Source organism: Pseudopipra pipra, chromosome 1 (assembly GCF_036250125.1).
Source record: "Pseudopipra pipra isolate bDixPip1 chromosome 1, bDixPip1.hap1, whole genome shotgun sequence".
Lineage (NCBI taxonomy): Eukaryota > Metazoa > Chordata > Aves > Passeriformes > Pipridae > Pseudopipra > Pseudopipra pipra.
The window spans coordinates 124,470,292-124,498,190 of record NC_087549.1 but is presented as its reverse complement, the minus strand read 5'-3'; the positions used below and the strand labels follow the sequence as shown (position 1 = coordinate 124,498,190).

The window sequence follows — 27,899 nt, the reverse complement described above, 5'->3', positions numbered from 1 at the left end:
TCACATCTCAAACTCATGTCAAAGTGCTGGGCTTTACAATATGGTCATATACTCACTGTGTAACATATGAGTAATTTTATGTGAATATTTTCTAAGAATATTATGCTGTATATGTTCTGTTGCGGATTGAATCTTCCATTTTTCATGGCTATATGAGCCAGTAGGTCCTACAATAAAGTTTGGGATCAGTTAAAGCTGCTCTCTTAACATACATACTGTGTTAATATACTCCAAACTCTCTTGAGGGTGTGAAGAATTGCCAGTATATTCTGACCTTGACCATGCCTCCGTTCAGCCTTCATTTTTTTTTCCTTTCTGAGCTTGCTTTATCCATTTAGGAACTTTTCAGCACGTTGTGCAAAACTGCAAGCATGATAGTTAAGCTTTGCAAGATCTTTCTAAAAAGAAAAAAACATCTCTCTATAGCCTCTGGTTTAGTTTTCATTTTATTTGTCATCTTTTATGAACAAATTACGAAATATACTTCATTCACAAATTGGAAATATTTACAATTTCTTTACAAGAAGGCATTATTGAGGTTTTGAGTTATGGCATTCTTAGAGCATTCTGTCTTTCAAAACAAAGACATTGGTGTTGTTTTCAGCACACTGTTCATTTACTCTCTGTATATGAAATGGGAGCCTTTTGGAAGAAGAATTTGCACTCTCTTTTGATATGATCTACTGAGGATAGGAAAACTGAGGCAGGATGCATTCCAAATGTGTGGAGGGAGACTGTGCAGATGTGTTGCTGTACCATGCCATGATCTGAAGCCATCATATCACACTAGATGCTGCTAAGTGGAGAGGAGAATAAGATTCCCCTGAGCCATTCTTCCTCTGCCTTCTATGAGCTGGCTAAATGTGGTCCAGTTTAATTATTTTTTTTTCTGTTTTTTGAGTCTTCATGAGAATAAGAATCTTGAGAAGTCTATTTCAAATACTATCACGATTCTGAAAAGTTATTCAGACAAAAACTGAGAGACAGTAGCCAGGAAGTGAATAAATACTGTATATCCGCAAAATGTTTAGAAGACAAATTTTGAACATGGTTCTGAAAGGGAATTGCAAATGTGCTGGTCTGCAGTTGTGACATTTGAGCCATAAAAGCTAAGATAGTTCCATTTTCTCAATTTCTTGGAGTCTTTTTTTTTTCCTGAAGAAAATTCTAAAACCACTTCTTTCCATGGAACTTTTAAAAATCTCTTTAATATACACTTCCATTATAAATCAGATGTGGGCCACCGTTGCTTAGATTGTCTGTCATTTCCTGGAACAAGAATAGAAAACACTAATTAAAATTAGAATTATTTTATGGTCGTCAAAATTCAGTTTGCTAAGGTTGTAATAAAATTTGAACAAATTCTGAACTTCAAACATTCAGAAAAACTTCACATTTTTTATTTGGCTTGATAAATCTCACTATTAAAAAAAAGAAATCAGATTTCTTCCTACATAAATTAAGTACATTTGAAAGCTGATAGACTCATTGATAGTGATTGAGTTGGACATTACACTCAGACCACATATACAGCATTGGTGGCATCTGTGCAAGTTTTTTGATGTTGTCCTTTGAAATTGCATCAATTTTGTGCTAATCTACAAAAGAACAAGATGGTAGTTAAGTCTCTGTTACCATTCAAACCCTTTTCTGTGCTGACATGCCATAAACAGATGCCATTCAATGCTTGCTGAGATATACATTTAGGAAGTAGGTTCTGGATCCAAACAGGATCTGAGGGTCTTAACTCCTTGCTTTCCCTTGGGATGGGCCTGATTTTGGTTTTCCCTTAATATGCCAGTCTACAATTTTTAGCAGTTCAGCAATTGCTACTCCAGTGGAAGGTGAGTCATCCCAGAGTAAGCTGACCTGCTCATGAGTCAGAATCCTAAAGCAAGATTTCTTTGGAGTTTGATTTTCTAATCCTGAAATTGAAATCCAAACAATACCCACTTAGCAGCTGCCTAAGCATGGAGATGGCTACAGTAATTAAGCAGTTCCCTGACCTTCAAGGCTGCAAAGCCACACAGAGTTTATGGTCAGAACAGCCTTATTATGAGCAGTCCTAGGCCTATTTCATACCAAATTGAATCTGGATGCAGAAATAAGTGATCTGCTGCCTATGTCTAATGACAGAGAACATCTAACTATGCCAAGAGGAATGGGCATACATAAAATTGCAGCTTGGGGTATTTTTAAAATTCAGGTAGATGAGGTGGAGGTGCCACTATGGAACTAGTTCTAAAATAGTTGCATGAGGACCAGAAACTCTTCTCTGTGTGGAAAGATTTAATTCCTCTGTTCTTCCTAGGAACACTTGGAGAAAAAGTGGAATAAAAGGGATTTGTTTGTCCCCCTTCGCGTGGAAGCTTCTATGAAAAAAATGAAGAAAGATTCATTGGCCTAGACAGAGGGAAGAAAAAGAAGAAAGGAAGGAAGGCAAGAAGGGAGGCAGGCAGAAAGGCAGAAAGAGAGAAAGAAAGAAAGAAAAAAAGAAAGAGAAAGAAAGAAAGAAAGAAAGAAAGAGAAAGAGAGAAAGAAAGAGAGAAAGAGAGAGAAAGAAAGAGAGAAAGAAAGAGAGAAAGAGAGAAAGAAAGAAAGAAAGAAAGAAAGAAAGAAAGAAAGAAAGAAAGAAAGAAAGAAAGAAAGAAAGAAAGAAAGAAAGAAAGAAGGAAAGAAAGAAAGAAAAAGAGAGAAAGAAAGAGAGAAAGAAAGAGAGAAAGAGAGAAAGAAAGAGAGAAAGAGAGAAAGAGAGAAAGAGAGAGAGAAAGAGAGAGAGAAAGAAAGAAAGAAAGAAAGAAAGAAAGAAAGAAAGAAAGAAAGAAAGAAAGAAAGAAAGAAAGAAAGAAAGAAAGAAAGAAAGAAAGAAAGAAAGAAAGAAAGAAAGAAAGAAAGAAAGAAAGAAAGAAAGAAAGAAGAAAGAAAGAAAGAAAAAGAAAGAAAGAAAGAAAGAAAGAAAGAAAGAAAGAAAGAAAGAAAGAAAGAAAGAAAGAAAGAAAGAAAGAAAGAAAGAAAGAAAGAAAGAAAGAAAGAAAGAAAGAAAGAAAGAAAGAAAGAAAGAAAGAAAGAAAGAAAAAGGAAGGAAGAAAGAAAGAAAGAAAGAAAAAGGAAGGAAGAAAGCCTGACTTTATAGCTTAGTAGCTGAGATTCTTGGTAAAGAGAAGAAAATTGTGCAACCTTGTCTTTATTACTAGCCTTGCTCTTTCTCTCTCTTCTTTTAATCTACAATATTTGAGAAGCAGAGACTGGAACTTAAGAGTTTAACATAAAATGGAAGCACTGATGCCTCCTGTCTCAGGTATTACCAGCTACATTTGAAAGAAAGAATGTCCTATTCCTCTCAACAGGGTAAGCTTAGGGCCATCAAACGAAGTAGCCTTGCCTGTTAATACTCCTAAATCAAGTATAAGCCTCGCAGAAAATAAAGTGTGTAAAGTTAGTGAATTTTGAGTATTTTCTACCGCCCAAGTCTCTATTTGCAGATGATGGTGTTGGATGTTTTTGTATGGTGCCTTACTCTCCTCATATACTGAACAGGAACAGGGATGCCTAACACTGGACTCTGGATCCAAGTTTGGGGGTTGTCTGCTCTGAAACAAGACATTATGTTTTGCTTATTTGTAGGTGCCTAAAGCCTTTGTTGGATCTACCCTGAAGAAATCTGTCAGCTGGGAAAGGGACCAAGAATATCAAATCCCTTTAATCATAATTAACAGTCAGCCACATTTTGATAGCAATGATCTGTCAGAAGGCTATTCATGAGTAATTTTTCTTTTGTCAGCTTTATCACTTGAATCTTCTGCAGATATCAGCTATTAGAACATCATCATAATTTCAGAAACTATTGAAAATCATTTCCCCAATAGTCCTATTAAAAAAAAAAAGTATTAATACATTTTTTTAAAAAAGTTGCTAAATTCAAGGAATTAAGAGCACACAGATTAGAAGCAGAGTGAATCAATGGTGGTTACATCCAAATAAGAGTATTTGGATGCCTATAACTAGGGTGAATATTTTAAATACTCAACTTACTTCCGGATTGCAGCGTTCACCACGTAGCGTTATGTCACTACCTGGAAGCACCATTCCTGGCTCAGAGTGACATCACAGCATCAGCCAATTTTGATTAGCTGAAACTATGACTTCCTCTTAGAGGTGGCCCTTCCTGAAGTGACATAACAACATGGTAGCTCCCTAGTGTTCAGCGTACCTTGGAGGTAACTCTGGTGTCGGGGGAATCACCGGGCAGCTGGGCAGGTCGGTTATTTCAATACCCCTCAATCTCTAATATAAATATAACAATTATACAATAAATATAGCACAAACAAATGCACATGCAGTACATGTCTATATTACTGTATATCAGTATAAATATACAAAATAGTCTTATATATAAAACACTTGAAAGCTATTTTCTAGATCCGGGCCTAATTTGAGGTAAGGTTTTAAGCAGCCTTCATTATTTTTAGGGCATGCCATGAGCTAATGTACTCAACCCTGCCAGTAGCAGGCAGTCCACAGGTCTAGGAAGTCCCAGATCAAGCCATCTGCACATGCATACTTGATCCTACAGAAGACATGCAGGAAGTCCCCCATCAGTGGGGCACATCCCACATCTGCTGAGCGTGTGTAATAGAGTTGCTCTGCATATGTGTCATGGCCATTCACCCGAGATATGTGGACACCTGGCAGTCCTTGCTGCTAAGCATCAGAAAGCTCAATAAATCAACAGACCAGGAAAGTAGGCATTGAACTACTGCTATACATTGTCATCATCAGCTCAAATTGGTAGGGTTGGCAGGTTTCTTTATCTTGAAAGTTTTTTCTTCCCAGGCCATTTCTTTTTCCTTTCCTTCTCTTCTCTCATCTTTGTCCTTGTTGAGAGAAGAGCCTCTTTGAAAGTCAAGATCTAGCCTACCATCTGCAAGACCATGACCCTACTTGCCTACATAGCTCATCAGAAATCTACTTAATTTTAAAATGAGATGGAGAAATGTATCTCTTCTCTTGATTTTATCACACTGCTTTATGTTACTGTTGTAACCTTAACTATTTAACTTTTTAAAATGTTTAAAACATCATCTTTCTAAAACATGTTTCAAACATCATCTAAGGTGAATTCAGTCTTTATTTCTACTTGAAGTCTCATCTCAGTTAAGAAACCAAAGAATAGTGACAAGTCATTTTTACGAAATGGAAAATTAACTGCTGTATCGTGTTTTGTCAGGGAATCTGAAAACATTCTATAGTTTGAGTGAATTAATCCTTGCTCTGCTGTTCAGAGGTCTTAGTAGATATGATACAGACTGTTGAACTTAACTGTAATGCAGACTTGCCTGTGGAGGTTTACATGGGCAGTCCACTTGACTTTTGTTCTCTTTTCTACTCGTTTCACAAATGAAAGGCATTGGATAATAAGTCCAAATGTAAAGCACAGGGTAGCAGTGAACATTTAAGGAGTTAAATATTAATCATATCTGTAAAGTCAAGGAGCTGATTTCAAGAATTCCATTCAATTAATTGTTTTTACCCTGTGTGTTCAGCTTTTAGAGCTTCAGTTTCAGCACCTGGATATGTTCCTTCCTATACACCTTACTGAGCTTCCTTTTAATAGAGAAAGGAAGCAAATACTCAGTGCTGCTGCAAATGAGTCCAGTTTCATTTATGTGTCTAAATATGCCCTTAGATGCTTAGGTTTGGTTATCTAAGTTTGTGAACTGTGGCTTGTGTGTTTAAACAACCTACTTTATAAGCTGAGTACTTGGGAGAGGAAGAAATTGATTAAATCCTAGAAGCATGCAATGATGTGATTACAGAAAGCATTCTGTGTTTTTTTTCACAGTGAAATACATGATAATCCATATTAATAAGCCTTCAAATTATTTATGAACTGCTATATTTAGCAGCTAAGCCCTTGAATAGCTATATAATGGAATTATGTTGAAAATGGATGTACTTCATTGAAATGGATGTACTGAAAATATACAGTACCTAAAAATAGCTCCGTATAATGCAACATAATAAAGCTTACACAGAATGGCAGCATTTCATGTCCCAGAAGCTCTTTCTCATATAAAATAGAAAACTGAATACACCTCTTGCCAATTGTAAACTTTAACACATACAGTAACATTTCAGGAGAAGCAGAACAAATAAGGGAGGACACACAACTCACTTTTTCTGCCATTTCATGGGAGTGATGCAATGAATGTTCTCTTTCTGAGAACATTCGCCTTTGTTCATAGCTGGCTAGCCGACAAGTGAGCCATGAAGAAAGGGTGCAACCACCAATTCCAATGCATGCAAGAGACATGGAGGCAAGATGCAAAGAATAGAGAGCAGATGACTTCTTTGTCAGAGCACGAAGAAATTGAAAATTTAAGATTCCTCCAATTAGTCCACAGATGCAACAGGCAGAAAAAAGTATCATCTGTCAGGAGAGACAAGAGAAGTTATGTCACAGTAACATTTTTCAGAGATGGATTCATGCATATAAAAAATGAGACTAACCATAATTCAATTCTTTGATAACATCACTGGCTGCAAAACACCACACAGACACTTGTTTTTAACTCCCTCAGCTCCCACATTGCTCCAAGGGAATACATTACTTTCTGGTATAAAAAAGTTAATGTTGATATTGCATGTAAGATAAAGCTGGGTAAAATGAGTAGGTAATATTAAAACCTAGTCAATGGAAGGACTGCTAGGACATAAATGTGATTTCCACCTCTTCATGCAGAACAGTAACATGACAGAATGTGTTGTAATTTTCTATTGTGCAGTTTCTCACTACGCCTCAGGAGCGAACGGCTCACGTGTTTGTAATCAATCTCTTGCTTTTTGTACCGTCTGATTGTCTCCTGCTCAATTATAATTTATTCAGTCAGACAGCAGATTGGAGGCTTTCTGCAGCTTTTGTGGGGACTTTGGAAGTATTCAATGTGAATGTGCTGGTCAAAGAAGCAAGAGAAACAACAGAGAAATCTGTGATGCTGCTCTACAGAAGGTTAATTTGGTGATCGTGTGTTTCGTTGGTTGGTTGATTTGGTTTATTTGATTTTAACTTGATTGAAATGTTTCTGGGAATTTTAGAAGGCTGTGAAACAGGGTGCAATTAATGAGACGTTTAAAGATCTCCTACTGCTTTTAATCGCAAAGATGCTGTCCTGATTCAGGATGTACTTGAGACACAAATGGCTCAAGAGCAAAGGACCTTCTTATGGAGACAGTACTAATCAGAGTAAGTGTTATTCACTTCCCTTGATACTACTGACCTGTCATATGTTGATCTAGAAGGGTCTTTATGTTTCTCAGTATGGCTTTGTATATGTACTTATCTACTGTGGTAGCAACAATTTATGGAGCCTTGCTGACTGTTTCTGTATGCAACTGGGATGAGAATTTCATCAGGAGTGTGGCATTGAGGCTGTCTGTTGCAGTCCACTGCCAAGTGACTATTCCATGAGACCACCAGAACAGACAGCTTTTAGAAACTGGATATGGTATGCATGTTTTAAGAAATGAGGCTATCATTGTAACAGGGTTTAGGATAACTCATTGATATTAAAAAATAATCTGAGAGAACTCTTGATTCCCTTTGCACTTACGCTGGTTTTATGTGACTTCCATCTGTATGTGGCAGAATAATCAAGCTGACAGAAAATTAAGTAAGGCATTGTCACTTACAATAGGATCATGTCTATTACAAAGTTCTGCTGTGACTTGTGTAGTAATAACACCATTTTGCTGCAGTCAGAAAAATGACTGTACTTCTGATTCTTAGAAGAGACAGAAAACATCTACCATCGCTTACACATATTTCAGATTGAAAAATGAACTTACTAAAATACTTAACATCTATGATATCTAGAATCAAACTTGGTCAGCAGCCTTATTGAGATGGCAGCCCAGTATTGTTTTTTGAAGGAGAGAAGATGCAATCCAGTGACGTTATTGAGAAACATTTATTGACATGATATATATCTGTGTCAAAAGGTTTCCTATCCAAGTTTATCCAGAAAATGATAAATAGGGATGTGTGGCTTAAATAGCATGACCTACATAGGCCATTTCAGAACTGCCTTGTTTTGCTTGAGTATCCCAAAGTGCTGATTGCATTTTTGGATTGCTGACTTGAAATTTGTATAAGTTTTTGTCAAAAACACTTGGACACAGAAAGCTGCTAGTAAAGAGTTCAAGTTAGATAAGTATGCCTTTCATATACTTATGTGCTATAGATGCAGTGGAAAAACTTACAACAAGTCCAGATTTTTTTTTGGCGCACAATATTCCACATATGCCGCAAAGCAGGAACTGCAAGAAAAAAAACCCAACAAACAATTATTTAATCATTTAAGGTATGAAGTTTAAATCTCACTGTGTTACTGTGGTGGTAACCACAACAGTAGTTTAGGCAATGATTAGACTTGACAGCATTTTTATCACAAACCTTATTTATTTTCAGGAAGTTATAGCTCAACCATAAACATACTTATCTGATAAGAAATTGGAATGAGAATGTGCATGATTACTCATAAGAAAGGAAATCCAAATTTTAAGCTTCTTGGCCAAACAACTTGAGAAAAAACACCAATGTTGCAAGCAAAAAAAAATGCCTTTTTACTGTTGTTTTTTTTTTTTTTTCTCAGAAAAGTTTAGCCAGGTAGTAGTCAGTGATCCAAATCATCTTCTTCCAAGTTTAGCTTAGGCACTTAATGTTGTGATCCTACCATCTGAACTGAGGGATGATACATGGATTGTTGTCTTCAAAACAGTGGAACTTTGGGCAAGAATGTAACTCAGTCACCTCTGTGAGTGCAGCTGTAAATATGAATACACTACTCTTTACTCACTTTGCAAGAGATAGCATGAAGGTACCTGTACTTTGTTTTATGTAGTTCCCTCACAAAAACTGATCTGCTAATTGTGGCATCAAGCATTAGGCAAAAACTAATCAAGAAAACCAAAACCACTCCCTACCATCTGATATGAATTGATGTTAATGGTTTATAGTGACCTCTGTCAAAGACCAATAATGTTCTCTGATGTCTCTTTTTCCTCCTACAGAAAAGTTTAATGAAGGAAACAGTGAATAGTCCCCAAGGGAGCAGTCATGGTAGCAAATACAGTAGTTGTGTGAAAGCAATAAGGCCTTCTCCAGGTGTTAGTAATACTGTCAAAAGATTTCCTTGATACCTCATAAACTCCTTTATTAAGAAATCTAGGCTACTTATTTTCAGCAAAGCTAACCCTACACCCCTATTGGGAAGCAATTTTGTAGTTTTAAAACTGGATTTTTCCACGTTCTTTTAGCACTGAGACAATATTTCTAGCAAAAGGCTGTGATTGACCTTGATTTAAGATTAAATCACAGAGCAGACCTGACTGTTACATAAAAAATGAAAAAAAAAAAAACCACAAACAAACAAACCAAAAACCTAGGCGGTTTCTATATGGCATTCAAGATCCGTGTAATGTGTTACAGTTACATCTCATTTACACTCTAAAATTTTGCAACCTCACTATTTCAGTTGAGGAGGTGCTTTAATACATAGTTTATCTCCCTCCAACTAAAGTAGCTCATGCATATATCTAAGCTAAGTTTTTACTCTAAGTTGGACCCATCAAATCAGTTCCCCAGAATAAATGTGGTTATATATTGTGTATTATTTACCTTTACACTAAGTACGGGATGTGAGCTTAATACCAGTCTTATTACAGAGAAGTCATGTATATCATGATGCTGAATGGCTCAGGACATACAACTGGTAATTCCTACTAGAGCCCACTGACTGGAATAATAATAGAAAAAAAGCAAAACAAAACAAAAAAATCACCAATGAGTAATGCTCCCCTTACACCTTTCCCATAAGAAGAGGAGATTTCAGCTCATCATATCTGCTTTGTAAGTTTTCACTCAGGCTTTCTGTGAAGTTTTGGAGTTTCACTCCCAGTCCTGTCATTGCAGATTGCCTTCAACAGGTATGCTTCAGATTTTCACATATAGTATTTTGTATTTCTCAGCATTAATGCAGAAACCTCAAAATAAATTTATTGAAGACATCTTTGTAATTAAATTCTATTCAGTCAGATTTGATAAAGCGAATTAATAATATAGTTATTCTCTGTAGTGAATAACTAGGATTGAAAGGAACTTTTTGTACATAGAAAAATTAATGAGTTCTCGAAAATACAATCAGTAGAGTACAATACAATAACTAGTTTAAAAAACTGTGAGTTTGATAATTTGCCTTCAAAGATGAAAGAATATGAAAGAGTAGGTCACCCATTCTTTCAAGAATACTCTAATTCTGCTCCAATTAGAGACAATGGAGCTAATCTATGACTCCTAATGTTTGCTGATGATACTAAACTAGGAGATGCTGTGGACTCTGTCAAGCGTAGAGAGGCCTTATAGAGAGATCTGAATAGACTAGAGAGTTTGTCAGTCACCAACCATATGAAATTTAACAGGAGCGGATTCTGCACCTAGGACAGTGTAATCCTGGTTATACATAAATACTGGGGGACAAGAAACTGGAAAGCAGCACATGGAAAGAGATCTGGGGGTCTTGCTCGATGACAAGTTGAATATGAGTCAGCAGTGCCCCGGCAGCAAAAAAGGTCAACTGTGTCCGGGGGGCCATGAGACAAAGCATCGCCAGCCAGGCGAGGGAGGGGATTGTCCTGCCCTGCTCTGCACTGGTGCAGCCACACCTCGAGCACTGTGTGCTGGTTTGGCTGCCTCAATATAAGAAGGACATCAAACTACTAGAGTGTGTCCAGGGGAGGGCAGCCAAGATGATGAAAGGCCTCAAAGGCAAGACTTACAATGAGCAGCTGAGGTCACTTGATTTTTCAGCCTGGAGAAGAGAAGGTTGGGGGGTGACCTCCACACATTCTGCACTTTCCTCAAGGGGGGTCACTGGAGCAGGAGGTGCTGATCTCTCTCTAATAATCACTGATAGGACACAAGGAAATGGAATGAAGTTTCATGAGAGGAAGATTCTTCGCTGAGAGGGTGGTTGGTCACTGGAAGGGGCTCCCCATGACACCAAGCCTGTCAGAGGTCAAGGGGCATTCCGAATGCTGCTCTTAATCATGTGGTTTAGTACTAGGAGAAACAGGGAGCAGGGAGTTGGACTTGGTGATCTTTATGGGTCCCTTACAACTTGGAAAATTCTATTACTTTATGACAGTATTTTATTGTGTCATGTATACTCTGTATGTATTTTCTCTACATCTACGGTATTTATACACATACACATGGAATAACATGTTCCTCAGTTGAAGAACTAAACAGAGAACCAACTGAAATTATTCTGTTCTAGCTCAGAGAAGCTGGGTGTTCCTGCTTCTTCCATGTTCTTCTATGTAATTGTGAGATGATCATGCCTAAGTTTTATAATCCATATGACTATGAGACAAACAAATTGTGAAACTGAATGCACTTATGTGCCTGAATATGTTAAAAACCTCAGAATAAAAGCACTTGGGCAGTATTAAAGGATTAATGTTATTTAGGTTAAGGATTTTTTAGATGACAGTGTGTTACATTCATAGAGAAAAGACTTGCCCAAAACCCAGTATGGTTATTTATTTATGACAGCAGGCATTTTGCAACTAAAACCAATGGATGAATTTGAGCCACAGTGTCAGGCAATTAAACCTCATGCAAAACTTTGAAAATGATGAGCCAAGTTTACCACCCTCTTCTAAGGCTGATTCACTGGGAGCAGTGGAAACCTGCTTTATGGAGAGAGAATTAGTAATACACAGGGCTCAGGAAAACTGCTCATACAGAGTTTCTTTAGGCAGGCTTCTCAATGTGGAGACCTCTAGAAAGGTTAGGATTTCAATAGGACATTATGTGATAGACTCTGTTCTCTGGTTTTTGAAAGAATAGCTACAGATTTGGGATTTTTTTTTTTCTTTTTTTTTTGGTGGTATAGGCATTTCCTGTAAAATTTTTGATGTCCCAGTGTTGTGATCAGCAGTAATGAAAATTGGATGGGAGAAACTACACTAGCTCTTTGTACCAGAAAAAGGATGTGAATATAAATCAACTGAAAAGGAATTTCCTGTGTTTGTCCCTGTTTGTCTTTCAATTAGAAATCTTCTATTTTATAATACTGCGAACTGGAATAGAGTCACCAGAGGCTCTGTTTTCTTTACACTCTCTGTCTGTTCCTGGCTATCCTGAAAGACTTAATCTTCATGGTAATATGTCATACCAGTTAAACTTGGTTTCCAACTGTTGAGCTACTCTGGACTACAGTTTGCCCATGACTAACTAACACTGTTATTGTGAGGACTTGCTCCTTTCTACTTGATTATTGATTATCCTCGATCAGTTTTTACCAACCAACCTCATGGATTCTTTAAATGTAGTTACATTTTCTAATCATGTCACACCTGAGGTAGGCTAGGCAAACAAACTTATTCTGAAAATACAGTAAGTGAGGAGTGGAAAAGAAATATATCACTGAAGATAAACTCCTTTTAAAGAATGTTCAGTTGTTGAATTGTTCACAATTCATGCAGAGAAAAAGACTAAAATATTTCATTAAGGATAAGCTAAACTAATAAGGCTTACAAAATAACCTGGGAGCCAGACAGGGACCTTCAGTTAAGACTTGTTTAAAAACAGATGTCTCACTCTTGGACTTTCTTTTTAATTATTATTCATAAAAAAAAAAAAAACATAAAATGCTAAAAAATATCCAAAAAGCTCACTTAAAAAACTACATAGGTCACTAACTACAACCAATCCCCATTGATCCTAGGGTTACTTTTGGTTGCAGACTTATTCATACTTCCTATATATATATGATGTTTTGTGTCAAAACTAGCAGAGCAGGCATGGATTGAAACTGTTGGAGCAAGTCCAGAGGAGGGCCAGAAAGTTGATAAGAAGACTAGAGCACCTCCTCTACAAAAACAGGCTGAGAAAGTTGGGGCTTTTCAGCCTGGAGAAGAGAAAGTTGTGTGGAGATCTCATAGCGGTTTTCCAGCATCTGAAGGGAGCCTGCAGGGAAGCCAGAGAGGGACTCTTAGTTGGAGCTGTAGTGATAGGCCAAGGAGTAATGGGTATAAATTGTAAGAGGGGAAATTTAGGCTATATATTAAGAAGAAATTCATTTCTATGAGGATGATGCGATACTGGAACAGGTTGCCCAGAGAGGTTGTGGATGACCCAACTTTGGCAATGTTCAAGGCCAGGTTGTACAAGGCCTTGAGCAACCTGGTCTAGTAGGAGTGTTCCTGTGCATGACAGGGACAGTTGGGACTACATGATCTTTAATGTCCCTTACAACCCTTATTCTATGATCCTATGATTCTGTGAGAGTGTATCATCCAACAATAGACAGGGGCATAACCACTACTGGGTGAATGGTAAAAAAGCCAAAGAAAGAAACTAAAAAGCATAAAAGCTACATACTCAGTGAACTGTGAGTGCCTCAATCCCCCTTTCAGTGATGATTCACCAGGGAACTATCACAGTCAGAATCACTCTGATAGCACTGTGTGATTGCGAGGTGATGCAGTAGCATTGGTAGAGTCTTTGCCATTCCCACTGCAGCTGTGCCTGCTAATGTTCAATATGCATATTGGAAAATCTCTCTTTTTGTCAGTTGAACTTTGGAATAAAAACCTAAGGACCTCCCAGAAAAGGGGAATGTTTATTTTGAGCCTGCTTTAATTTACTTTATATTAAATACTGGCTTGAAACAAAACCTCAGATCCAAACACTCAGAAATTTTGGTAAGGAGGCTGAAATCTCAATTTAGGTTCAAGTTCTGTGGTTTGGAACCATCCCTATTTCATATTTTCTGGAACAAAAGACTTGGCCTCTTTCACGTTCTCCTGGAAAATGGGTACTTTCTTCCTGGTAGTCTGAAGAAAAGATTCAGTTTTACTTATATTTGCAGGAAGCCAAAGGTTTGTTGCTTTCCACCATGTAGAAGGAAAGGGACTATCTTTATTTTATATATTGGAGCTAAGAAACCTTTCTGCCTTCTGTTTGAAGAGGCAAAAGCAATGATGAGTGTAATTCCCTTGAAAAAATGAAAACTTTACATGGAAAAATTTCCTGCAGACAGACTGAACAAAATAGTAGAGAAATCCTGTTGAATATAAGGACTGCTTGATCCCTAGTCATTGTTCATGACACAGAAGACCACTACACTATACATACTCCATGAAAAGTCCTCTGTCATTCTGGGTCATCCATCTGATGAGATAGAAGAAGGGAAATTATTCTAAATATAACACAGTGAAAATTAAAGTGTATCGTACCTATTCAAATGATCCTCTACTTGGAAGACTAAACCATCAAGACAGTCAACAGCTTCACTTTTATTTACCCTTGTCAGGTAGTAAACCAGACAATCTCTGTTATATACTAAAGCTGCATAAACATGTGACTTCCAGGACAATAACCAGGAATTTGAAATTAATAATGTAAGGAAAGGATGACTGTATTTAATAATGATGTTTCAACTCCATCCAAACGAGAAAAAGCTGAAATCTCTAATGGATGAACTAAACAGAGGAGGTATATCTAATTGTAACTCTTCTTCAAAGCAGTATTTCAGAACAAGAATTAAGTTTTCTTAGTGGAGGCATAAAGGGCACAGAATCCACTCCTGAAAACACAGGCATCAAACTAAAGAAAAATTACAACAGGCAAAAAGAGCAAGCCTAGGTAGTATGTTGAAAGTCATCCAGGCACAGAACCAGCAGCAACAGCATTGCCACAACCCAACCCCGTGTTCCACCAAATCTGTCATGCTGAGAGTGGAGGGTCTGTCATAAGTAAGACATAGTGTTAAAACATGTCTAAGCTGAGCTAATACCTTGATCTGGCAGTGTGCTATTGGGTCTTATCAGCTCAGGTGCTGCTACAATTTCCACTGATTCAAGCCATATTCAAGCAGTTTAAATTCTATCCCAGTCCCTGTAATTAGTGTTTCCATTCATCTGATTCTAGACCTGCACAGATGGGAAATGGTTTTTGGAAACACTCAAGGAAATTTAGAAGTGTGTCTCTGAATCTGAAAGTCTACCTGCTATCAGTGATTCAAAAAACCTCTATTCATCTCTAAAAACACTTAAATTCTCAGCACAAAATAATATTTATTTAATTTGTTTACAGTCTGTCAGAATAACAAATAGAAATAATACTTTTTGTTGGTTTTCTATCAAATATTTCTATCAAATATTTCTATCTTTTGAGATTCCTTACGTCTCAAAAAAAAAAATAAAATTAAAGATTATTCCCTGTAGGTGATTTAAAATCTTATCTTAGCAAAACATTTAAGCATGTGCTTAAATCAGCCTATATTCAACAGATCCTCTAAATCCAACCTAGGAACTACAAGTCCCCTTAGATAGACTATCTTCCAGATTGATTCATGCCTCTAGAGTCTCTGAATGATAAGGAAAACCTACTGAAATACTTCAGTTGGAGTGAAATATCCTGACCCCATGTGAGTCAAGAAGCTCCCACATTTGGTACATCCTTCCTTATCTATAGGTACAGAACTCTTCCCAGCTTCCACTGAGCTCATTGAAAGTCCTGAGATTCATTTCATCAGGAGTGGGAGCCAGACAGAAATATGGTCAGTTTGATGAAAATGCAGTGCACATGTTAAAATAAAGTAGGATCACATCTGCATTTTGTCAGCATGCTGAATAATAATGTGATTTTTTTTAGTGTTATTTTTTTAGGAAAAAAATAGTTTGACTGTTCTTTCCAAAGGAAACTTGGCAGCAGTAAAAACTAAATGCAAAATTTAGTGTTTTAAAATTTTAGGCCACCAACATTGATTTAATAGTCTAAAATGATGTTCTTGCTCTGGGAGAGCTCCATACAGACTTACACTTTTTCTTTTCCCTCAAATCCTGGATAAAAAAAAAAAAAGTCATTTAAGTCAAATATTTCAAGTGCCATCTTGGAACAAATTTCTGTAGCCAAATTATAAATGTGGATTTTTAATGGGCAAGCAGACTTCCACTATGCTAAAACCAAAAATCATGGAAACAATAATTCTGCCTCTATTTACAGACAGGCAGCCAGACCAACATATAGAAAATGCATATCTCTCAAATATATTTAGGTATTTGTCTTAATAAGGGAAGAAACAATTACTCTTGAGAGGCATAGCCATAAGTGAATCATTGGGTATCTCTCTTCCACATAAAGGTGGATGGCATATTTGCCTAAAGATGTGGCCTTTGTCTCTCATTCTCTCTCTCTTTCTCCTTTTCTCTCTCTCTCTCTGTGAGGGAGCCTCATATAAAGCAATAATTTATTCACCACTGCAGAATAAATAAGGATTAGAACCATACACGTGTGTGAATATCTAGTCGCTACTCATAACGATAGTGATGCAGCCACTATGTTCTAAATATAGATGTGAAAGTATGTGACCATTTAAAAAATATCTGAGAATACTTTTTGGATTATTATCTTCTGATTTTTTTTTGTTTGTGCAAAAGCCTTTGCTATGGATGCTGTCATTCTTACTGTGTTAGTGTTATTGATTGAGCATTCTCATTGATTGGATCATTTTTATAGTACGTCATATAACTGAATTGGAATGGTGGATTTCAGAAATATACCTCAATTTTTGAGAAAGAGAGAAATCTGGGAAACACTGATTACAGCCTGTGGAATACTTTATCCCAATAAATCAAAATAGAAAGAAAATTCAGAAATCAACAACATGTGCACCTTTGGGTATTTGGGACTGTTTTTATGGTGGTTTTTTTTTCAATTTAGCAGCCATGGCCTATTTAAAAAAGGACAGATTGGCTATGATGTAAATTGGATAGTTGTCTCCACATGCTCCAGATAATTTGAGAAGTCTGTCACACCTTCAGTTGTTTTCTTTCGGCTAAATTTTAAACAACTCTTACTATCTTAATCCAGTTCAACTCCAATGAGAACAACAAATTTAGAATTTTTTTTTCCATTTCCACTCATTTTTGGTGTAGACATTGCCTAGACCTTCAATTTCTTAGTTCTAGTCTACTCTACTTTCACTGGCTTGTTTACACATAATGCAGGGCATGCAATGATCAGATCACTTCAGCCCATGCTTAACTTCAGTTGTATCTCTAATCCTAGGGGTGGGATTTACAGGGTTAAGGACAGGTATGTTAGTAAATTATCTGTCTGAATGGAGACAGTGAACAATAAGAAAAACTATTCTAACAAAAAAGCTAAAGTTCATCAAATGCAAAGCATTGCAGGGAGGCAAGTATAGAAGATAGAATGTGCATGATTTTTAAGATGCCCAAATTTTAGGAATTCAGGTTAAGGTTTCCATGGTGATGCTATCTTCATCTACTTCCTTCTGAACTTGGGTCTCTGCTGAGTTACACCCACATAAAAGGATAGAACAGGGTCAAAGGTTTTCTGCGTATTTCAAAGTAAATTACAACAGAAGGCATGACACTGTTCAACTTAACTCAAGTGTCTTGCATCCTAACATGTCAAAGAATTAGTTTTTCCTTTAATGTCCCTTTATTTTCCTTATTATATGTTTCTCAAAGGAAAACCTTGATTCAAGAATGTGAATTAGAAGAAAATAATATATTTTATGGAAGATACATTCTTTAATACAGGCAACATGAACTCAGTGTAAGATCCAGTGAACAGAAAGGTGGCTTGTGCCACTTCTGCAACAGGACAATCCTGAGGATTGTCCAAACAAACCTTTCTCCAGTTGTTCTAATTTGGATCTAGTTACCCCTGTCCATAAGCATCCCCGGAGAATAGTAAATCTCTGGCCCCTTTCTTTTCCTGTCTCAGCTGCTAGTGCCCTAAGTAAGAAGAATGCAACCTAACAGACAGTTTGAAGTGCTGGAGCAGTACAAAGAGAGTGCTATAATGATGACAATTTAGACCACAGATCTTTAGGTCTAGGAAAAGTAAGCAAGCCTTCATAACCATGTCACCCCACTCTACATGCTACTGTGATTTCTCATTTCCTCTGCTACATGAAGCATAAGCTGCTTGCTTCCACTTTACAGTTTCTATAAGGCCTTTCTCTGCCTACCCAACCTGTAGTTTTTGCTCAGTTTCCAGCACTTCGTGCCAGCCATGCCAGCCTCTGCTGGCTCTGGTTGTGGGCATCCTTTGTTACATTTGCAAACAAGTCCCTTTGGGCTCCCTTCCATGCCTCTGCACTCACACATGAGGATAATTTCCTATAAACATCTGCAAAAACGCTTTATTGTCCTCTCTCTTATTCCTCTCTAAAACTCTACCTATGAACAGCTTGAAATCAGCCAAACTGCTGGTGTGTTAATGCAACCACCTGTTATACCACTCAGTTTTGCTTTGTTGTTTCTTCATACTCCCTTACACTCTTTTATCCTATATCTCTCTCGCTTTGATTATATGGTCCTTGGAGCCAACATCTAATGCAGATTTTAATCTATGGCTAGTACAAATTCTGGTAGTACAGATAGCATAAAAATGAATGAGGCAGTTGTGCAGGAAATGTGCATTGTCATGAAATGATATCAGCTATGGTAGCATTGTCACAAAATACAATCACTGCATAAAATACTGATGTGACTGACTGATCAAAGCTCTGACTAAGTGAAACCCAGGATATTGCCCTCTGTCATTAAATCTTCAGATAGACACATGTTTGTAAGTAATTTTTTTCTTCATCAGCAATGATCAGAAACCTCCCTTTTTGAAGTGATTTTGACAATATCATTACCTGTTGGCCACTGTCTTATCTGATCTGGTCTTCATTTTCATTTCTCGCCTACCTGTTCTGCAGTGCAGAATTATGTTTGTGTTTATATGTTTATATACTGCCAAAAATATTTATGACTGTTGTCAATAATTAATAATTATTGACAGTGAGAATATTACATGAAGTACTTTGTCAGAATGAATCTATAAATTACAGGAGGTTATGCAGGTGAACAATCAAGAGTGTTTTGCATTTCTCATGTTAACTCAAAACAATCCTTTTACAAATACTGCTGTAAAATCCAAGCTGGCCAAAACCAGATTTGGACTTCAAAAATGCCCACTCATGTTTAGGCTGATTATTCAATATTTCTTCTCTTTGTTTCATAAATATAAATAACCATTTGAAGGAAAATTCTTCCTAGAAACATGCATATCTCAAACAGGAAAAATAAAGAAACATTTTGAGAAGTGGGAAATGCTCTGTGATATGAACATGCTGCTTCTATTAACCCATTATTGGTTTTTCTTTTTTTTTTTTTTTTGGTTCATTTTACAAGAAGCTCAGGGTGTCCAGGTCATGAGAACATATCTTTCCTTTTCTTTCCCATTTCCTCTTTCTCTTTTTCCTCCAAAAGCCTGGGACTCGGCTGACATACCCTTGACATTAATTTAAAACACCTTCCAACAGTCTCCTTGTCTCCTCGTAAGGGATAGGGCTGTTCTTTTTAAAAAGCAAAGCTCACAGTCAATTTAAAGACTGTAAGCTATGGCCCGTGTTCCACTCGAGGCATCGGGCTTTCCCAGGTGTGAGAAGGGGTTCATAGAAAGTTCAGTTGTGCACAGCAAGATTGAAAAACGGAAAGGAGCGAGGAAGAAGGGGTCTCCCCCCGCCCAACACACACACACACATCTCTCCCCGCCGTGCCTCCCGCCCCACGACTGTGCAGACCGCACCGCATGCACATCGGAAATGGACCCGGCGAGGCTCTCGGCGCAGCATGCACACGCGGGAAGGAAGGGAAGGAAGGCAAGGGAAAGGAAGGGAAGGGAAGGGAAGGGAAGAGAAAGGAAAGGGGGATGCCTTCGCACGGTCTGACCATCACCATAAAGAGTTAAAGAGAGAGTGAAATGGCTAACGTACACACACCCCGCTCCATACCGGAGAAGAGTCTCCCAGCTGAGGTTTATGCTCTGTGAGGACCAGGCTGAAACTGACCGCCCCCACGGCCACGCTGGACACCCCTAACCCTATCTCCAGCACGGAGAGCACCAGGAGGCTCCCGATGATCTGACTGCTGGTGCACATCCTCCCTTGGTCATCCTTCCTTCCCGATCAGCCGGGGAAACCGCGCATCCTTCTTCTCCTCCGGCGCTCCGGCGGCCCTAAGTCGCCCCCAAACTTTTCTTCCTTCGGCGGCAGCCGGGGCGGAGCGGCGCATCCGCGGCCGACGGGAGCTGCCGAGGGGCGGCGGGGCGGCCCCGGCACCGCCGGGCCCCGCGCAGGGAGCGCCGCGACGGCCCCGAGCGCGGCCCCGAGCGCGGCCCCGAGCGCGGCCCCGAGCGCGGCCCCGGCGCGGTGGAGCTCTCCAAGGTGCCGACACGGCGGAGGGTGCGCGGCACCGCGCTCCTTAGGGGCTGCGCCTCCACCGGGAAAGTCGACCTTGTCTGCTCGCCTCCTGCGCTCTCATTGGAATGACCTCACCGGGATTTTTCCCCCCCTCCTCGTCTTGTTTCTCTCCCCCTTCTCTTCCTGGGCTGGGGGCGGGGGGTAGAGGAGCGTGGCGAGCCCACCCCGGTTATACTTATGTATGAACGCAGACCCAATGCAGGGGCGCGGCGCACGGCAGCCCCGCCCCGGGGCCACGGGCGCGGCACCTTCCCCGGTGCCCCCCGGCTCCCCGCACACCTCCGCCGTCCCGCGCCCGCCGCGCTGCCCGCAGCACCGGGAGCCGCGGCCATCCAGCCGCCAGCGCCCGCCGCGCAACCAAGCGCGAAAGGTGACCCCCTCAGTGGTGTGTGCGCAGGCCTCCCTCCCCCCAGGTGCTGCTGTGAAAATTCAGGAGGAAGCCCATTTTCTTCTTCTGTTAGTAAGAGGTCTGGAGCGTGTCGTGTCTCACCACTGCAAAACTCCGATCTTCTCCAGAACCCTACTGCCAAAATACCAATTTCTGTAGCCATTCCTGTCACTCTGACAATGGACAGAACTGTGTCAGTCCCAAAGCAAATGAGCAACAAAGCAAAACAGAACAAGAGATCCAGGATTGTTACTTGAGCCATACTGGATGGCTTAATATCAATCTTTATTACTGTGCCTCAGATACAGAGAATGCTTTGCCACTCTGACTACGGTTTTACAGTCCAGATGTGTTGCACAACATAGTAACACATGGACACTCAATCTAGTACGTTTACTCTCCTAAACATAGGTAATTAACCTTTGGTCATTCACCTTAACAAGAGGGCAAAAGAGATACCTGGAAAATTGTATCCCCCAAATCTAGATCAGGATTCAAAAACATTGGCATCCTGAGTGATTTAGCTAATTTTCTCTATATACATGCTATTTTTTTTATTCTAAGTAAAATATATATGGAATTTATCCTTGTATCACAAATTACAATTCTTAACCTGTATATAAAGCCTACATTCAAGTGTTGGAATCCAGAAGGGCAGTCTAGACTTGTCCATTAATTTTACGATGCAATTTGGAAGCAAGAGTATAAGATTAGCAAGGTCCTGATTGAATTTACTTCTTTGGACTCCACAACCTGTCTTGTGTATTGAGAATAGGCATTGTATATGCTTGAGAAGATTAGATCCACCATTACAGCCCAGAGTTTAGTCCTTATTTGTAGAAATCTTGAGTACTTAATTGCTGTGAGTGGCGTTAGACTGTCATTGAAGTCTCTCACCTTAAGCTGTTTATGTTTTTTTTAGGTATTCCAGAGTGAGAGGAAGAGGTCTTGAGATAGGATCTTAATGCTTTCTAGTTTAAAACTTCAGGTGTTTCATATTTTCTCACAATTTTACCACTTCACAGAAGTAGAACAGGTAACTAAATCTGAAGGAAAACTGCATTATAGTTAAAGCTGAATTGTCCCCTTTTCATTTCTTATGTTTTAAATGGCACCTGACATCTCTTATCATTAAAAATCAAGGCACAGCATAAAAGTTCCTAAGCTACTATATTTGTGTAGGAGGATGGAGAAAGCACAGATTTTCAAGTACCCACATGGGTGTAGGAAGGTGTTTCTGCAATGACAGTATCCTTATTATGTCAGATTGTTATAAACGTTGAAGTGTGCTAAGGTGCAATGATTTTACTGCTCAGAGTATATTTTACCAGGTCTATAAAAACCAGTGGTGATAAGAGAGGAATTGCATAATGACAGATATAATTAATATACTTAATACTTACAGAGAGATAGAGTGCCTGTCACATCAGAATAGAGCTCATGTGACAGAAATAAGATTTCCATAAACAGCTTGTTTTATGTAACATTTCCACTTCAGTCATAATAAGCTGTCAGAAAGATGGGGGGAAAGAGACCTTGTGAAAAGTGTGCCCTAGATGGAGATCACTTCATGCAACAGTTATTAAAACAGGGATCCAATAAAACTGGAATCCAATGGCAGGAGAGGAAGTGCTCTGGGTGCCCACTTTCTAATCTCCAGACTGCCGAGAGGTGAAGAACTAAGCAAGACCTCAGCCAGACTTAATATCACTGCTCAGGAGGAGCTGCACGAGTTATCTCTGTTTCACATCTTTTCAAATAAAGACAGGAAGGAAATGTAATATTCTAATCACTATATTTTTAAAATGGAAAGATGCAGTCTTTGTAAATGTAATCACTTAAGTTTATTTGTACTATGGTGCTGCATCATCATTATGTGCTGATCTAGGCAATTAACTTTACACATGGGACTATTCATGCATACATTTCAGCACATGCTTACAGCTTTGCAACTTTAAGTTATTTAACCAGTCTCAACTGGCTGGTTTTGAAATGTTTCCTGTATTTTTTATTCCTGTAACAAAAAAGATTATGTTGAAATATGAAGGAAAAAAAATCATTCAATATGCAGGCAAGTTTTCATTATAACTGCAAAAAGTTAAATACTAAAATCCTATCTCCAAAGTAAAATTAATTAGAGTCATGAAGGCTTTAGATTTTTTAATTTAAACTGTTGGGTTCATGAACAAAAGTCATCAATCTTCTTGTCTTCTTTGAAGGAAAGCTTTTTTTTCCTCTTTTTTGTCATTGGAGACTTTAAAAATGGTTCATGACAAAAAAAATTCCAGTCACAGAGCGGGATGAAGGGTAATTGGATGACATAGTACTGGCAATGAAGAAGCAGAAATCAGAGCACAAAGATTCATTTATATTAAGTCCCTTTTGTATGTCTCTGGTGACCAAGAGACCCAAAGAAGGTTGTAGCCCATCCATGGGAAATTACCTGTTTTATATAACACTTTTGAGCATGTATTCATAGCTGAATACATCTTGTTAAAGTGGTTGAGTTTGTTTATCTTCTAATTCCATGTGTCTCTAAAACAATACTGTAAAGATCCTTATTATGAGTAAGAACTGGGCCTATAGCATTAAATCAGAACTCAGATCATTGAATCTAATTCAGCCAGGAAATTGTGAATAAAATTGAAACTGTACACCATCCTATGGCTGCTTAGAGGAAGAGAAATAATTTGGTGCAGTTCCAAGAGGGGAGATACTCCCTAAACACTGGTGTTACTGATATGCGGGTATAAGGTAGCAGCCTTGGACAAATAAACAGAAATATGAGTGATCTTGGAAGCTGCCTTACTCTTTTACCTTATGGATTCATTTTCTAGTCAGTACCAAGGCATGTCAGTTAAGCTATCTTAGAATATGTGACATAGACTAAAAGACTTCTACCAGGACATTGTTTGGGAAATGGAAAAATTCAGCCTCAACGGCAGCTTGCAAATCCTTTTTTTTTTCACAGGTACCTTCTGCTTTCACCTTTACTTTGCAGATTCCATTTCTTTACACTGTTTTGTCACCTGTAACCCTTCAATTCAGTTTGACTGAAGTAAAACCAAGGGAGAGCAGTACTCTAACATGCACCTTTTAAGTGTTTGGGGTGATACAGTGCCTTGGGTTCTACAGAGAGATTTCATTCTAAAACCAGGTCTGTAAATTGCATCCTATCTATAGAAATGTGTGCAAAACAGCCTTTAGAACATTTCCTCTTTTTTTTCTTTTTTTTTTTTTTTTTTTTTTTTGTAAAATCAACTCTTAGTACCTTTTACTCCTTAGTTTGTTCATACTCTTGATTAGTATCCACTGGTGTTATAAAATGGAAAGCAAATCCCATCAGAATCTCTTATGGGAGAAGATACGGGACTGTCATTGATTTTGTCTGCTAAAAGTTCAATAATCAGGCAAACTTTCTGCTAAATGAGTAGCTCAGCTCTAGCAAAGCTAGGATCTATAGCACTAAAGTGACTGGTAAGGTTGATAGGTCATAATTGTTTTTCTTCAATCCAGTCATTAAGGTATTGGCTTATAGCACACATACATAAAAATCTGATGACATAATCTAAAACTACTTGGCACATATTTTCATTCAAGAGAAGTTAGAGGATTTGTGACAGTCATTTATATTGGATGGAAAATTTCACATATTTTCAACTTAGTTTGAGTAGTGAAAATTGAATGAACTCTGTATAGACCAAATTAAAAGCTGCTGTATATTACTCTTTCTTGGGTTTATTCTCGAATACCACTTCTTGTCTACAACTGCAAGTAATTCTTTTGCACTCAGGCACCTTTTACTAACTTGATTAGATGATGGAGGAATCCTCCTTCTGTAGAAGAAATCAAAAATCTGTGCAGAAATCCTGTCTCCTGCTACTCATCAAAACATTAAGAGTGTGTGCGAAATCACTCCCATGTTAAATACAAGGGTATGAAACACAGCGTCTTTAAAGTAACTTGCCTAACATTGTACATCAAGTCTGTAGCAGAATTGAGAAGACCTCTTTTATCCAACACTAATGTCCTGTTAAATAAGCACTCTTTCTTCATTAATAAGAATGATCATCAGAAAAGGCTACATTTTCCCATGTACTGTGATACTCTGGCTCCACAGCAGATAATTCCCTGCCAGTGAAGATCTTTAGATGCATCTGCAGACCCATGTTCACCCAGCAGCTCTGCTCCAAATGTGTAATTAAAGCAAGTACTCCTCTGTTACTGATATGGATTTTATACTTGTAAAACAGTTCTTGACCATTTTTTGGTGCAGTTGTGCCATGCTAAATAGATTCTCATAGAGATCTGGGGAATATACATCATATGAGATTACATTTAGTAACTGAGAGGGATAATCTTTATAGACCCCTTACCTCTGATCCACTATAAGTTTTCACCCACTGAGGAATCTGAGGCAGAGTGGAAAACTGGTTGCTTTAGGAACTGTTTTGAAGTGCATGGTCAAACACAGTGTGTATGAAATAAATTTAAATTTACCAAACCATCACTAAAATATTTGCATTTTTCCATAGGGTGAACAGGTCTTTTAATAGGGAGATAGGAGATTTCAATGGTACTTTCCGAAATGGTTTGGGATGGTGGTGGCCTTTCAGCACAGATTGCTTTGAGAAGAAGCTCTCTCTGCTTAGGAGGAAGAAGTCCTTTAAGCTGTTAATGGAAAGTTTTCTGGAGGTAGTATCTGTCTAGGATTGTACCCTGCTAAGAAAGGGTACAGTAGATGCAAGGGAAAATGATCTTGACATGGAATTTCCATGGGATTCAGGATTTAAGAAGAACAAAGAAAAGGTTCTCCATACCATGAAGAAGAAAGACTTGGAACTACCTTCTTTTGGAGGACAGGAACAAAGAGCGCTGGGGACTGACAACAGTTGGGATCAGCAATTTATCATTCTGAGGGGTTTTTATGCTAATACCCAGAGGAGGAGAGCATTTACCAGCCCTTGGGGATAGCAAATGCAGTAATGTGATGATGACAGCATAGCTTGTTGGAAAAGGGTGAGGAGATCAGAGAGGGATTTCTAGGAGCTGGCAGGGCTGAGAAGTTTCAGCATGCTCATAGGGATAAAGGAGTTTAGGAGGAATATGGTTATTGTGGTGGGCTGAGGCTGTGAGAGAGAAGATAGGACAGTTCAGCAGGGGCAGGAAGGAAATGGGGAGTGAGAGTGTTTGGAAAATAATGAGGGGTCTTCCTATCTGTTGCTTATCCTTGCAAGTATTGATGGACTTGCTACGAATCCAAGCCCTTATACATTAATATTTTGAATACATGAGAGGAATAGAAGGGCTCCATAATGCATTTCTTTCCACAAGAATAGTGGGGGATAGAAAACTCAAAAAAACTTTGCTGAGGACCTTTTGTTTTGATGCTGAGTTGTGAGACAGAAAGTGTTAGGGCAAAAGCTGCCTTGCACACTAACTGTGCATCATCAGGAACAGAGACCTCTGTTGGTCCATTAAGTTCCTGTTCCTTCTGACATATATCTGATCAAATAATCTGCTCCCTCCAGCAACCTGATGACTTAAGCTATTAAGTATGTTGTTTATGAGAGACTGAGGCAGGAATAGGTTCTTACACTGAAGGAGTGAGTCCTTGTTGAACTCTCCAGCTTCTTCCTGTCTGACATATATGTTACTATTCACATCTTAGCATCTCTTCTGGTTTCCTAGTAAGAGAGGCTGCTATGAAAAAATTGGGTCAGGAAAGGATGATTTTTACACCACCCCTGGATTTATGTTGGAAAGAAGGCTTCTTTCAGAGACCTTTGCCTAGATGATTACGTTGAAGATGATCTGCAGTAAGACAGTAGCTAGAGGCACTTTGATTTTCCCACTCTTATTTTGAAAAGTTAAGAAGTTATTCCACAGCTCTATAGTGCAGCTCATAGCTCCACTCCTGAAGCTGTGAAGCTATGGAGAGGTGTAATAGAGGATCACTGTGATCACTTATAGAGGATCAGCATATAGCAGCTCTGCAAAGAAAATAAACCACTGCCATGGACTGCCTTCTTGTACTTTATCCAATAATTATTAAATCTACTAAGACAGTGAGCATTTTGTTCAGACTGTTTCTGAAACCTGTGTACAATCATGAAGCTATTGCACTTTTCAATAATGCACTACCATAATAGGTGTGAGCATACAAAAGCTACCAGATACTGTTCCTAGCACCAGCTATGCCAAGAGGATCTCACTGACATCTTCTGAACACCTCTCATTTTTATCTTGTCCTCTGTAATAAACTGAGTAATTTTCAAATGATGTTCATGTTGTCACTGCTTGCAAGAAGTCTCCACCAATTTACTCTGCTGTTTGGTATGAACGCTAAGAATACTGATCTGAAATAGAAAAGGAACATAAATCTTTATTCCAAATAATTTATTTGACGCAATGACCAGGAAAAATCCTGACTTAGTCACCTTTTTTTTGTTTGTTTTAACCTTGGATGTTCAAAACAAAGCAAAAGAGATAACATCATTACTGTCTTGCTGTATAAACAGAATGTGAAAAACAATCTCTTCAGGATAGTAAATTAATGTGTGCTTTGAATTGCACGACTTACATAACCTGTATGACATTCTGCCATCTTTCAATCTCTGGCTTTCACTTTGTGAGGTGTCTCATATTCCACAGAAGTCCTTTATATCTAGATTTAATTAAACTCTTCTGATCTGAATGCAGTAAAAATATTTTCTTACAGTGAAGACTGTACTCAAGCATTCTCAAACCTAAAATGCTATGAAATGAGTGTCTAACTAGCACTTCAACATATTATGGATCTGCCATCATATTTTAGAATCCTGCAGCACATTCACATAGTAACAGTTCGAAGGTATCTTGGTAATTTTAGCCTTCTTACACTACAGCACTCAAGTGTGTTCAGAGTTCACCTTATGAATAACACTTTTCTGAATGAAGGTGAACCTAACACATGTACAGCTAAATATGCATTAAAGGCTTTGCTGAATCAGAGTCATTACAGCCTCCATCATGTAGATTCTCAAAGCTCACATTTGCCTATCTGGGAGCTCAGACTGAATGAGGGCTAGCACAAACCTGCACATGTAAAGCAGCCTGAAAGATCACATAACTCATCATGATAGGAATATGTGCTGCTACAGTAACCAGAAATAGTG

General features: G+C 38.5%; 1 protein-coding gene across 5 annotated transcripts; it reads right to left on the bottom strand.

Annotated features, from left to right (window-relative positions):
- Nucleotides 1-428: 428 nt before the first annotated feature.
- TMEM196 (transmembrane protein 196) lies at nt 429-20,249 on the bottom strand. 5 transcript variants are annotated; one of them, XM_064675577.1, is made up of 5 exons: nt 19,887-20,244; nt 8,260-8,316; nt 6,176-6,430; nt 4,211-4,284; nt 999-1,269 (listed from the first exon to the last, which is right to left on the bottom strand). In XM_064675577.1, the coding sequence occupies exons 1-5, from the start codon at nt 20,031-20,033 to the stop codon at nt 1,263-1,265; spliced, it is 540 nt and encodes a 179-aa protein (XP_064531647.1). In that variant the 5' UTR covers nt 20,034-20,244; the 3' UTR covers nt 999-1,262. The 5 variants fall into 5 exon arrangements, with proteins under 5 accessions (XP_064531664.1, XP_064531647.1, XP_064531629.1 ...); XM_064675559.1 differs by having other exon boundaries at nt 19,869-20,238; XM_064675570.1 differs by having other exon boundaries at nt 19,875-20,151.
- Nucleotides 20,250-27,899: the final 7,650 nt, after the last annotated feature.